Raw genomic sequence first — 15,246 nt, forward strand, 5'->3', positions numbered from 1 at the left:
ATGCATACAAACCATTCAAGCATCACTTTCCATTTCAATTACTTTATCAGAGCCCTCAAGCATTATCTAGCTTGCCATGTATTATCCCATGTACAATTACTTACCATATATTTGTTTATAAAGTACTGTACAGAAAAATAACTTCTTTTTAGTTCAAGCCCCTGTATAAACAAAGGGCATGCCCCTAAGAGGCACAACACCCTGTGCTTCACTGAGACCAAGCCTGGAAGTTTAGGTTAATTTCAGACTTTAAAACCAATGTTAATGTCTATATTAATGCTAGGCTCAAGTCACCACAGACCTGTAAGGCCAGTCACCCTCCCTTCTTCTAAATCATTAACAATGTTGGTCTGTTGAACCTTTCCATCAATTTGCTCATCACATCAATTTATTTTTCACTTGTTTCCCTCATTTTGAAGCAGAAAAATATGTTAGAGGCTAAACTTCAGTAGAACACACAATTATAAAGCCAGAGAACATTCTGAAGTCTGCTGTGGGGTATACACATGTGGCATAGAGATAACTTATTGCTTGACTGTTGATCAAAGTTCTTTCTGCTCCTGATAACAGCTCTTTTGGTTCCTATTCCTTTAATATTACTTTCATGGATGGAAATAATTAAGTAGTTAATGCCTCATGGTACTATAAACAACTGTTTCCTTGACAGAAAACAGGGAAGCACTTCTGGTGACTGCTGGTCACTAACTCAAGACTGGTTTTGTTCTCAGTACTCCAGAACAAAGTTTGTGATGGAGTCAATGGGGAGTTAAATTCAACAAGTTAGCTCAGTCCAGCAGAATCCAAATGGAAAGACAGTTTGCTGAGGACAGCTTTTAGAGCTGAATTACAAAGAAAGCATATTTTCTCCTGTATTTGGGGGTTCGGGGTTAGGATTTTGGGTGTGGATTTGGGTTTTGAGATTTGGGGGTTTCTTCTGCCAAGAAAGGCCTCACGCCACCCCCAGTCCTATCATCCTAAAAGCTGGGTAGCTTCTAATTTTGATCCAAGACACCAACAGTTTGAGATGACAAAGACCAATCTGTGGAATTGTCTACAGGATCTCCCAACTCTGCTGGCTCTGATACACAAGACTCATGAAGGCAGCTGGGGAACTGCCATCAGCATCTTTCTTCTCTCCGCTTAGGGTGGCACCATGACAAGGCCAATTTCTTCTATGAAAGGAGAGTGATGCATAGCTTTGCCTCCAAACACTCAGCAGAGAAGAAAAAAATGTTCTTACCTCATCTTGATCCCAGTCTCAGTTGCTTCCCCGTGGCAAAAATGAGGGAGCAGAACACAGCCCCGAAGTTGATGTCCTTCACAAAGTCACCCAGGTGACACACACTGGTGCCTGTGCATCCAGCCAGGCTGTGCTGCTGCCACTGCAGCCCACTCAGCTCTCCATGACCCTGAAAAACTCTTTCAAATTGGTCCTGACCTTTTCACATCATCTCTCCAGCCCACTCCTCATGTTTATACCTACAAGGATGTGTGTGGTGTTTCCTTGAAACTGAGAATCCTACAGAAGCTCATTGAATTTGAGAGGCCAAGCTAAACAAACAGGGAGGGAACAGAACAGTTCTGGCTGCCTAACACATACTGGATTTGAGATTATGTGCAGACCACATTATCTTCTCCTAAACATGTATATTGTTTTACTCCCTCTGTTTACTGGTTCCAAAGGCATGCAGTGAAACAGATATGCCTTGGAGTAAACACAAGTACCATAAAATTCTCTCATACTTATTTCAAACTCCCTAGTTCTTACAAGACACATGCAAACAAACAAACAAAAAGCCCTCTCACGCCACAGAGCACACTGCTACTGGCTAGAAGGCATCAATATAAAGGGGACAGCAGCTTCCCTGCTGGCAAAGCAGCACTCTCACTAGAACAGCTGGAGCTTGCAGTGTGGACCAGCCTGTGCACAAACCCTTTGAACCAGCCCACAGATGAGCATCTGAGCTCCCAAGAGAACAGTGTTGTCTTGTAACCTGTGTTTTAACATTATGTATACACACATACATATATGTTTTGCATAAAAGCAGTAAATTTTTGGCCTATCCTTTGGTGATGGCAGATCAGTAAAATCAGTATAATCTGAAATTTTTGATTTTTAGGGATTAAAAAAGTTAAAGGCAGAAGTGGGAAGTCATCTGCTGGAAACTCTATAAGCCTCTCAAAAATTTTTTTAAGTTTACTAGAGCAAATATAGCCAACTCTCACTGGAGTTGCATGAAGAAGGTTCTGCAAAACTGAACTATTACGTCAGGTCTGCAGTCTGTCTCTCTACCCTGTAATTCAAACCTCATGCTTTCCCCTTGTTTCTGTCCTGATTTAGGCAAGGACATTTTCCTAGCTATAGGAAAGTATCACAGCATGTATCGCAGACACATATGCTTTAAGCACCTCTCAAAAAGTCAAGAAGTAATATTAATTGCTCTGGATTGAGGATTTGTCTCACCTAATGTTTCATTAAAAGAAAGTCAGCCAGACATCCTCCAGAGTCAGCTCATTCCCCTGGAGCTGGGTGGGACAAGCTGCCCTTCTGCATTCCCAGCCTCTCACCACTGGCTGCAGTGGGCGGCAATTTTTACACTGATCTTATAAGGATTAGATTTTTTAAAAAATTCTTTATAGTGAGCCTGCCCATATGTCTTTTCATTTAGCTCACTTTATGTTCTGTTTCTCATCCTACTTTTTTTCCTTTTTTTTTTCCCCTTCTTTATAAGAAAGCTGAGATCCTATAATCCCAAGGACACTGATGGCTTCATTCCATCTGCTGCTTGCTGGTCCATGCAATGGACATTGCAGTGATCTGCCTTGGAGAATCCAACTTGACCTGTCGTTCCTGTGTTATTGAATTAAAAATTAAGCATCTCTCTCCTGAAGCTGACAATAAACATTATTTATTTCTCAGCAGAGTAATATGGAAGGACATTCATCTTCCTCTTCCTCTGTCCTACCATTAGTACACTTATTTATGCCCCAATTTTCTAACTTTTTAAACGCAGATAACTGAGTTTGTGGCATGAAATGCTCCCTTCTTAGTTCACAGGTAATGCAGAAATATTAATAAAAATAAGCAAGTCATATGTTGCAGATATTTTACTAACACTTAACTCATGACTTGGACTAATGACTTTAAAGATCTTTTCCAACCTAAATGCCTCTGTGATTCCCTGAAACAGGGAAGAGAGACAGGAGGTAAAGAAGTATTATGTGGAAAGTTGAAAGGGAAATACAAAAGAAAGGAAAAAAGACAAAACAAAAAGGGAATGAGGCAGTGCGAAGGATAGTAAATAGGAGTTTGTGAAAGATAAAAGAGAGTAATATTGGAGATGGAGTGCTGAAAAATTAATAGGGAAATAAGAAAGGGATAATAAATAAAAAAGGAAACAAAAAAAGGCAATTAAGATGGGAAGAGAGGAATTGATGAGAAAAAGAGGAGTTAAAGAGATTAGCATATGAAGAAAAAAATCAACAAAAAATTAAATGAAAGAAAGAGAAAAACAGAATAAGTGGGAAAACAAGAACTAATGCAAATTTTCTTCAATGCTGGAAGATTTTGCATTAGTTCTTGTTATGACACTGCTGTAGCCTAGCATACTAGGCATGGTAGGGAGAGGGAGAGAGCAAGAAAGGAGGGAGAAGAAGGACAAGAAAGATGAACATCCAACATAAACTTATTTCATTTTGTTTAATATTCTGAGGCTTCATGGGTTTTTTGGCAGATGTGGTCAGACCATGAGCGTAGTTTTTAGGAAAGAAGTGACCAGAGCACTTCAGGTAAGTGCCAGCTGGAGTGACCCAATAATGCTTGAGGACATGGGCCAAGAAGGTGAGACCATCACTGGCCTTTGCAATCCACTCTCATATTCAAAACAAAGATATTTGAGATGCACTTTAAAGCTATAAATGGCTTTTGAAACCCAGCATTTGGTTCAGTCATTACCACTGAAGATGTAGTTAAGGCTCCAAACAGCTTCATCTCCTTCAGACAGTGCAAGAAACAACAGCTCTCCACAAGTGAGCCCTGAATGCAGCATCTCTGAGAGGCCCCAAGCAGTGGGACTGCGTGCTGAGAGCGAGCGCTGAGCTGGCTGCTGCCCTCCGTGCATGTCTGCTTGTTAGTGGGGGACAACAGAAGTTCTGCTTTGACTGAGCCAGCACCAAGCTCTGACAAGTGATGGGACATGTCACGTGTGTGTACATTCACACGTGCACGCAGCCCTTACTTCTCCGAAAACTTTCTCCCTTATCAATTCCATCGTGTTACCAATCCCCTGACCACACAGATTTATGACCCTAAGAACATGGGGCAGGTTATACCTGCACATCAAGAGACCTTTGGCCATCCTCATGTTCAATGGCCCTTCCCATTGTTAAACTGAGGTCACCTTTTTTTCAGGTGTAAAATGAGAAAAAACCAAAAAAATAAGAGGAAAGCAGTATCACTCGTCTTCCCATAAAATGTGAGCTTACAACATGCCTCATCTTAAATATAGCTCAAGGAATGGGCTCTGTATTTGGACCAGCCTGCTTGTACCTGTACTGAACCTGCTGTCACAGATTAAGTGTCAATGAGAAAACCTTGACAACACACTGGCTGAACTCTGCTTGGAGGGGACTGGAGCAGAAGGCCACTTGGGGCCTGACCCAGAGCCATCCCATGAGAGCCTCCAGTCTAGCCACACTTTAGGCAAAGTAAGCAAAAAGATGGATGAGATGCAGCACATTTTGCATTGGTCTGTCTGAAATCACAGTGCCTCTGTGTGGAAGTTTATTTCCCCAGCAGCATTTCATCAGTTGAGCTATCTCCCTTCTACCAGTCTGCACTGCTTTACTGCTGATTGGCAAGACAAACACCCAGATCACTTAACAGACACTCATTTCTGCCTATTTATGTATTTAATTTCCTATGAACAAATGAAACGTGAGATTTAAAAAAATGTTTAGATATCCAATTAAGCAGAGAGAAGTTAATAAATTTCTCATGCTTTATTTTCCTATGCTTCCTTCATGTGCTATGCAGACAGAATGGTGAGTGCACTAAGAAACCTCTTGGCATTTCAGCCAAGATTTTTCAGGGTGTTATCACAAATGACAAAAATATAAACACACTAAAACATAACACATTTCAATCCCAAAAAGGTTGGATTTACATAATTACATCATTGGTTTGCCAATATCCACATTTATCTCATCAGTAGAGCATGGCCCACCCATCCCATAAGCTATTCAGATTGTTTGGATTGAATGTATAAAAGCTGTTACTGATCTATTTTTCTAAAGTTAACATTATGACAACCCTCATAACTAGTGCTGTATTCAAACCAATTGTTGCCTTTGCTTTCAAACCAACTGCTCCTTTCTTCTAATTTTCCACTGATGCTTTTTATGGCAGAATTTTCTGAGAACAAACAGAGTAATGTAATTCATGAAAATGCAGAAAGCATTTCCTCCTCCCTCCCCATTCTCTTTGAAGAGATGAAGGACACCATGTACATAACATAGACAACCACCACGAATGCAGGGAGCCAAACCCTTCAGACCAATCCCTATTTCAGCATTTCCTTAGGGCACCACAAAACTATTGGGGTAATCTCTTTTTTTTCCAAAAAAGGAATAGTTTCAAAGATGTACAGTTCTGGTACAGATCAGCATTTTTATTCGGTTTAAATATGCTGTATATCAGATTTCTGCTATTTAAAAGAAAAATACTTTTAGTAACTGCACTCATAAATCAAAATAAATGCATGGCTTTCTGACTCCCTGTACTAACTCAGCTCTAAATTTTGTTCCATATTTGTATCTCTTCTCATTGCACTGAAGACAACTAAAACTGAACAATTTGATATCATTAAATTAACTTAAAGAAAGTGTAACCCTTGGTCTCATGTTATATTACCAATCAACTGAATCAAAATACAATTCCTATCACAGATATATGAAATGGGTTAGAATGTAAATAATATAGAAATATTATAAAACAGAGCTGATAGTCAAAAGACATAGGCAGCATGTCTACACCTGTTTCTTCCAATACAGGGACACAGAAAATCAGAAAAAATAAGTTGCTGTGCTGAGTTTCAGAGTCAGCACTACTGGCAAGAGAAATGGTAATGAAAAATCTGACATTCAATTGGATTTTGCAATGCAAGTGTCCAAGCCACACCACAGCTCATAGCAATAAGGTCAAACAGCATTTGCAGTTTTATGTCTTTCGAAAAGACAGAAGTGCTACCAGTGCATCAACTAAAAGTCTTAGATCACAAACTTCTTCCTACACTGTTTGAATCCCACATTTTCTTTTCCTTTTACTTTCTTCTATCCCAAAAATATCCAAATTGGTCAGCATGGCTGATGTAAACAATCTGGTTTACCCAAAGGTCAAGCTATCTATAGCAAATATTAAGTGATACCTTTACCTTTACCACCCATTCAGTCTTTTCACTTAGTCACATGGAGTTCAAATTTGCAATGATGTAAGAAAGACATATATTCAGACAAAAAATAATTTCAGCATCACATCATTTCTCATGGAGTCCTATTGCGTGCTGATATTTGCAACTGTATTGCTTCTGCCAGCTGAGGCTTTTTTTAACCCCAGATCTTAACCTGTATCCAAGGAAAGATATTTTTACTGCTCATATTTTCAGAAGACTGATTAGTTTTCCAGAGCCCTTATTAGAAAAAGTACAATCCAGCATGGAGAAGAATCAAGATCCTCAGATGTATAACTGTGTTTTGTTAAACACCAGGTAACGGTTTACTCCTCTTTGTTAAAAGGAAGATAGGGACAGAATTAATTCTCTTTAGTATTCACAAGGCTGATGACTAACAATATACTGAAGTAAAGACTCAGTGGAAAGCAGAGAATCTGGGACACAGTCATGAGCTAACACATTTTGGATCTGTGGAAAACTTACTGGAAAAGCTAAGGTCCTGCATGACAAGAAGAATGGCTTTTTTGAAGAAGAAATATTCTTGCTAACTTCACTTGGTTCTGGGAATTGTGGTAGCAAAATGCTCACCTTCAAAAAGTTATTTTTAACCCCTGATCAAGTAACAGCTCATTTGGAAACCTACCTGGAAGTCATAAAACTTGACTGGACTTTGACTTGCGTGACTCCTGAAATTCAGATAAGCTACCTGGTTTACAAAAGAGGTAAAGAAGGACCTCCCCTCCTCATAAGGGAGGTCACAGCCATGAGCATTTTTATCATCTATCAATATGTTCAGGGAGCTTCTGCAACATCTGACTCAAGTATTTAGGAATTTCAAGTAAGCAGTCAAATTAGTGCAAACTGTTCTATTAAAAGCAAGGAAAGCGGGGGGGAAAAAAAAGAGCAAAACTTCTAAAGAATTGGCACAAGGAAACATTATGTAAAAAGAGGTGGAGTAAGAATAAAACCAGAAACTAGTAGACAATAAAAAATGGACTCAAATCCAATCCTTATGTTTTTATTCAGGGCAAGCTCTCACTGAAGGCAACAAAATCTTTGCCTGAGAACCTCAGATATATGAGAGATAAAATTTCTAGTTTTAATGAAGGGCTGGAAAGACCTTCACCCAAAAGAGATAATATGTTGTCTGTGGGTAACTTCATCAGCTGCTGGATAAGCTCTCAGCAAAGCTCAACATGAAAGGCAGACCAGCTTGAATACAGGCCTGTTAGTGGGAAATAAAGAACCCTCCCCCTAAAAATTCCACTCTCTGGAAGTTTCCAGGTAACTGGTTTGTGATTTCTACCACATGACACTCCTCTCCGACTGACTGGGAGCTTATTGCACAGGTGTGGCAAGCTCCTGCTCCCTTGAGCGGTTTCATATCAAGAACATGACACTTTCTTTCAGCAGCAGTTCCACATAAACTTAAAATCCATCCTCATTATTTGAAAATTAAAGAAACTCTAAAAAAAGTATCTTTCAAAAGGTTGGTATAGTAGTAGTATCTACAAGGTTATATTCCTTATGCATACATATATTCCTATACATACATATAATACTATTCCTAATGTTTGTGAAATAAATAAAATACACCAAAGCATAAAGCCATCATATTAAAAAAATCACACTGGAGTATCCATCCAACTTTTACAGAGGATCTGTATCTTTAAACAAAACAGCTTCAGGCTAGAAACTTTGAGATTAATATACTGTTTTATGTGTAGCTAAAATAAAAATAATAGTTTTTCCCTTATAATTCTATCCTTTTTCTCCCTAATTTAGGCATTGCACAGCAGTAGGTATTGTGTATCAAAGGACACATGAATGAAAGAGAACAGGTACAGTTACAGTCTTTCATCACAGACTGATTTGATGCAGGTACTCCTCGGTATCTTCAGGTCTGTAGTTGCATAAATAATTGGTAACTACTGAAAACCCACTCAAAGCAAAAGTAGTAAAATCCTCATCAGTAAAAAGAAAATCCAGAACATCAGAGACTTCTGTTATAAATTTTGTTCTGATCTCAGCAAGATTTGTAACAGCAAGTAGCAAAATAACTGTTCATGTCCAATATGTAAGTTTGAAACAGACATAAAATCTAAGAGTAGAGGTTGGTAGTTTAAAGAGCAATTAAATATTTATTTTCTCACACAGCTGAAGGAAGAATAAACAGTTTTCATTGTTCTGACTGACATTCCCAGTTAATCTGAATATGTATTTTTGTTTGGAAAATGAAAAAAAAAAGAAAAAAGGAATTATATATCCTTCATTATTTATAAGCATCATCTTACCTTACATCTCCTGGTGAGTTCTGTTTCTAGATGGCTTTGGCAGGTATTTCAATTCAGAATTAGTTTCAGCAATACATGCCATTACATCTGCTCTTTAAAATAAGCTGCTTTTTCTCTTTTCGTCAGACCAAGTATGTGGCCTAAAAGAGCTGCAGCGTCTCTGCTCAAGAGATTTCATGGACACTCAGAGGCTTTCTTTCCACTGTATGAAAGTTAAATCTGAGTAAGGAAGGCATTTTTCCTGTCCCGGAAATCAGCATAACCAAAACCAATGCTGAGCTAATGAGAAATGTTTCTTCCATGTGTTCTGTTTGGCAGACACCGCGAGTCATATCAAGGAAACACGTGATGTTTATAAATACAATATGGCTTATGTTGTCATAACCTCTCAGTGACAAAAAGAGCACTAGGAAAAGCAGACAGCAAAACAGCAGGAGAGATGAGATTTGTATCATTTGGAAGGTCTCTATCAGATAATAGAGGTATTAGCAATTGCCCTTTCATTTTGTTTTTTTTTTTTTTTTTCTTTTTTCCCAAAAGGAAACAAAGTTTTAAAGCAATAGGATCAGAAAGGTAAACACAAGGCAACTTATATAAATGCTGTTCTATAGGCATCCTAGCACTAAAACACATTCACACAATTTACTGCTTGAATTATTTTCCAATAAATACTTTTGTTCTAAATACCTCTATATAATGCAAAGAGCTCTTTTTTTTTTTTTTAGTTGTAGTATGCAATGTAAAGATATAACTGTGGCAGTGTTTGCAACTTTTATGTTTATTGATATTAAGGTCATAAGCTATCCAATGAAAAGAACTTAAAGATACTGGATACATGTTTACACGTACCTTAAGAACACAGAAGAATTATTTTGCTTTTATTATTTCTCTATCTTTTCTGCAAAGCAGCACTGAATTTTAGGCTCCTTGAAAGCACTAAATTCTTGGACAGTTGTTTGAGGGTTTCTAGTACTTGTAGGGTATTTTTAAGTTCACACATTGCATCTAGCTCTAGAGAGTTAAAATGTTGGCAGCCTGCTAAACAGTCACTTTCAAGGGGAAAAATGAAAAGTTGGAGGTGTGCAATTTCAATAATAAAAGCTACTTAGCACAAGTTTACAGAACTTAACAAATGTCTGTCTTGTTTTCCTATATAACTCATTTTAACTCCTCTCCTCTCACCCTGGCAGCGAAAACCCCCATTGCTGTCAGGAACATTATTAACTTTTTGCCACTCTAACTCCCACAAAATGAGGAATTTCCAGGTACTCTGCACTGCCCCAGCTCAGCTCTGACTCAACTTGCACTAATAGTTCTTTCTTGGAGAAACACTCTAAAAAAAAAAAAATTCCAAAACACCTCAAAGCATACCTCAGTACAACAACAGCCACAACAAGCATTCTTTGGATATTCTGACCTCACCCAACAGAGATCTCATGCAAGTCAGACAATTAAGTAAAACCATGGTAGGTCTAGGACACTTCAAAATAAAGTGTACCTCACAGACTTTAGGGCAGGTGGATGGGAAGAAGAAGACTGCCAAGCAAAATAGCCACTGGTTTTTGTGAAGTAAAAACTCCTTCCCAGTTCTCAAAATTGGCTGGTAGGTGAAGCCCAAAACCAGCCACTGCATAAGCCAACATTATTAGAATGTGCCACCAGAAACACTGACTAGTTTCTGTAACAGAGGGGGAGATTGTAAGTTAAGTTTCTTTAGCCTTTAGCCACTCCAGAAAAGGAGGATGTAAAGAATGAGGACAGAAAATATGCTGTGCACATTCAGTGGGGGAATCTTTTCAGCTCAACAGCCCAGGATGGAAGGAGCTGTGTCCATTCACTCAGCACCATATAAAACCCCACAGCCAGTTCCTTACAGCCACAACCTGACATTCAGTGTGTGCACCATGGCTGAGTGAGTGCCAGCCTGGGCCCTTCCCTTCCAACCCATGCAAATCACAAAGGGCAATTCCAAGGGCACAGAGCAGCATGGCTGTGTACATGCATTTACACTGGAATCCAGAACAATGCCAGGGGGAAAAACAGACCATCTAAACATTTGTTCATAAGACAGTATTTTGTCAGAAGAAAGTACTGCTGCACAAATAGCTATAAAGTGCTGATAAATGATACAAGCTCAGGTGAAGCAATAAATGAACGAAAGGCAGCAATGTGAAGATATATTAAAAAAACAACAAAACCTGTTGCAGATTTACAGAGTACGTTTTGGGAAAGGAAAAGTAAAAAAGGAAGAGCACAAGCACAAATATTCAGTGAGACAGCACTATGTGGCTGCTTCTTTCTTAGCAGCATTCAACATGGCAGACCTGTCAAACAGACCATGCTCTTTGAGAGGGAAAAGGCCAATACCAGTAAGCAAGTGAGGCATTCAGAAGGATTTTAGAAAAGCTTTCTTTTAGAGATTGTTTGGACCCTCAGCCAACTCCCTTTTCTCAAACACAACCCACTCAGAAAAAAAGCATGAAACAAAGAAGAGCGGGAAAATTAGAATTAATGGACATGAAAGCTGAATGGCTCAACAGAAGATCTGAAAGTTACAGGTCCCACATTCTTCTTGGATATTTTAAGTCTTCTAGTCCATATGGGTAATACTTAACACTTCAACTGTTACTGCCAACTCTTATACAGGTCTAACATCTGTTTGGTAGTTAAAACAGGTGTTCAAGCTGGCAGCTAACATTATTTTCTTAGATTATTTTGGGCCAGTTACATGGAAATTATTATAAAGCACATGAATAGAAGCCTGAATGTCATCAAACTCAGGGATAAACATTCCAAAGGGACAAGAAGAAACAGTAGAAAAAAACCAGAAGAAAAATCTGTAAAGGCAAAACTTTCCCAGTCACCAGGAAAATAAGGCTGTAACTCACAGATGACAGGAGACAACCACAGACTGAGTACCACCATGGAAAAATATACTTACAATGACTAATTCATTATATTCTAAATACTGTTTTTCAATGGTCTGACAGTCAGCTGCTTTTCTGTAGGTATTTTGAAACAGTTAAACATGATGCCAAGCACACACTCCCTCCTTCCCACTGTAGTGAATTTACACTCATCCATCATATGAAATTGATGAATATCAATTTGCCTAATGCAAAGATATGCAAACATAAAAGGAGAGATAAGAAGCAAAGGTTTTTCTACAATCTTATGGGTACTTTTCAATGGTAGTACATAAAATGTACATGTTTTTCACTTAGAACCCTCCCGTTTCCCCCTCCTTTACTCTGTTTTGCTAAGGAAAGAGGGATAAATAATCCATCTGGCTGTTGGTGTTTTTTTCCTGGTGAACTAACAACCTGTGAATCTCCAGGCAAATTTCTACCAGATTTAACCAATGAGTAGAAAGACTACTATGTCCCTATAAATTTTGCCAAATTAGTGATTTGACAAAAGATCCTACTGTACTTCTGCCAAAAAGAGAAACAGTTGCAGTGTGGGCTCCAGCTTTTTAGACTCCAGAGGATGAACACTGGAGAGTGCCATTGCTTTGGGAAAAGCCTCAATTAGGACCTGAGTATTTCTGCATAAGGAAGAACCCAGCCAAAAGACACACATCGATAGAAAAACAGGTTTCAGTATTTCTGAGCTCAAGAAATCACTTGTTTCCATGCTCATAACTTTGAAGTGCAGAAGTTCACATAGATCAAAGAGAAGACTTTTTTGCATGTTTCTCCACAAAGCCCCTATGAATATCCTGGCTGTGACTTCACCTCTCAGACCAGAAATACAAGAAATCTGCCAATGCAAAGCAAAAGCCTAATGAGAAAATAGCTCTTTGCTGGATGCACAGAATTTCAAAATGGCATCTTTGCATTTTTATAAAGTAAAACACAATATTCTGCCATGAAAACACCACCTCTGCAAAGACCACCACTGTGTCACCATTATATTTTAGTTATGGCCAAAAAGTGCTAACTCAGATATAATCAGAAGATGTTGAGGCTGCATATCTGTTGTACAACATAGGATATTAAAATAAGCAATTCAAATAATTGCAGTTTTTGCACAGAGGCAGGACCTGTGTTCAAAACAACTCTGCTTCCAGCAAATGCCTGGAAGAGGGCCAAAGAAGTAATTTTTACTTTCAAATATATGCAGTTGACTACAATAGCACCTTTAAATAGGCCTAGAACACACAAATAAAGCCACAATATATACCTTCAGCATGCACTGTACCTGGAACAAGAACAGTGTAAGATAACTTTATAAAGCCACAGTTACAAGCATTAATGTCATAATGCACAGTGACAGTACCTCATGCCTTTGAATATGGATGAGATGTATCAGATACATCCAGTTACTGCCACAGAAATGTAACTAGAACTGAAGAATTGCAGGATGTTACAGAATACACAAAAAACTATCACATCTTTCCTTTGAAGCACATCTATTTCCTTTCTCATGTTGTGTGTGCAGCTGTGTGAAAAATCAAGTAATTAGATTTCTAACCTATCCAAAGGACCATTTTATAATTGAAGTGCATAAATGAGAGGTGGTTGAGAATAGTGCCTGTAAATAAATTATTTCAATCTTTCTAAAATATTGTGGCCTTAAACCGTTGAAACATAAGAAGTACTTACAAAAAATATTAGTAATAAAGCAGGGAGACATGCTCAGAATTGATAATGAAACCAAGTAGCAAATGCACAGTTACGGAAATCACTTCACAGGAAATTTTCTGCACAGTTGAATCAGCTTTGGAACACACATAAAAGCCACAAAGCAGGTAGGACAGTAGTGGCATTGTCTTCTCCCATGGAGTTAATTGGTTGTACTGTTTCCTGGACAGACCTAGGATGGGTGGGGAGGAGATGAGGTTATGTAATCTCACCACCACCCCCCTGTACTGCAGCACCAGCTGCAGGTACCACGGAGGAAGAGGTGTCCCACAGCTGAATCTCCTGCCTCTCGGCACCAAGGGGAGAGGTAACAGTGCAGCAAAGGACTGACACAGTGAGAGAGAGAAATCAAATGTTCCAAATGCATTCTCTGTAGTTTCCTAATACAAAACGTTCACCAGAAAATACAAATATACTCATCCTTTTTCAGTGCAGGTAGAAAATTTAGGAAAAGACAAGACTATTTATACCACAATGAGTATTTATCAGAATTTCCTATCCAAAACCATCATTTACAAAGAGTTTCAGTAGACTTGAAGTGAGGTGTGGTTGCTCAGCCACTGGAAGCCAGTCCCTGCTGAAGCTTTGCTGGAGTGTACTAACACTATGCCATACTTCACTGTAGAGGGTTTGCAAACACAGAGTAGGAAGCTGTAAAACTCTGAGTACTGTCTTTGTCACAAAATACATAATTAAAGGCTATGTTTTGCTTCACATGCTTTTCTGCATTTAAACAAGATCAAAAAAACAGTTAATGCCCAGGGCAAATAATTGGAAAAAGAAAAGCAGTCAAAACACATTACAAGAAGCATTATTTATTCCCTTTTCTGTATATGTGCCATACGTATAGCCCGGATTTGCTGAATTGCTATGTTCATATCACATTTCAGAGTTTAAACATTTAGCAGAAAAGCTGGAGGAAAAAAGAGTATAAATGCAGCATTAGTACTTACCCTTATATCTCCATTTACAGCTCTGGAAGTGTGATTAAATGCATGTGCAGGGTCTTTGTTGTAAACTTTAAGGAAAGACCGGTCTTGAATATTCCTGGAATTAAAGAATCAGCAATGACAACAGATGAAAGCAGTTTTATTTACTTTGCTGCCTGAAAGTTTCAGGTAACAGACAAACATAGTAGGTCTGCAGTCGATCTATAAGAAAAACGTAAATGCTATGACTAAGACACACAGAAACAAACAAAAGCTTGCTTTGATTCTCTTTCCCATGGGAAGTATCATTCTTTCACTAGAACTCCACACCCATAAAAATTAGATAGTGTTAAGTTTCTTTCAAGATCCTGCCATAGAGTGAAAACACTTTGAAGACAATAGAACTTCAACATTTACACAGCACTCAAAAAGGATTTAGTTAATATTTACATGTTTTATTGTGCACTCTGCCCACATAAATTTTTGCTATTCTAAGAAGCGAGAATATCAAAAGAAAAGCAGTCTTTCTAACTGTAACGAGGAAATTTTAATTATCAGCTTGTTCACAAAGCTGAAAAAATCCACAAAAGCTGAAAATTCAGTTGTAGATAAATTCTTCCTCTAAACTTTATCTATAATAAAGAAAGTTTTTAAAGGGAAAAAGTATTGCAGAAACAAATTAGCAAAAATTTTGATGAAAGCTTTCACAGAAATAATTTAGATGAAAAGCCCTACAAGAATACTTTTGTTTTATTTGGACTCTATACTTTGTCTTTGATTAGTTAATTTTTTAACTACTACATTTAGGAAAGAGATGACAGTCTTTCATTCTGTTTCAAGACCTACCTTCCAATAATTTTATGGCTTTGACACTTGCTCTGAGCTCTGCTGATTTCTGGTTCACATTAAATCAGTAGCAAAACCTCCA

The 15,246-nt window shown here is 38.2% G+C and overlaps 1 protein-coding gene across 1 annotated transcript in view; it reads right to left on the reverse strand.

Moving 5' to 3' along the window:
- The window catches only part of KIAA1217 (KIAA1217 ortholog), a 176,256-nt gene that overhangs the window by 58,213 nt on the left and 102,797 nt on the right, over positions 1-15,246 (reverse strand). Inside the window, 1 exon segment of the mRNA XM_030943482.1 lies at positions 14,343-14,436. Within this exon segment, the coding sequence (XP_030799342.1) occupies positions 14,343-14,436 (94 nt within the window).

This window comes from Camarhynchus parvulus, chromosome 2 (assembly GCF_901933205.1).
Source record: "Camarhynchus parvulus chromosome 2, STF_HiC, whole genome shotgun sequence".
NCBI classification, from domain to species: domain Eukaryota; kingdom Metazoa; phylum Chordata; class Aves; order Passeriformes; family Thraupidae; genus Camarhynchus; species Camarhynchus parvulus.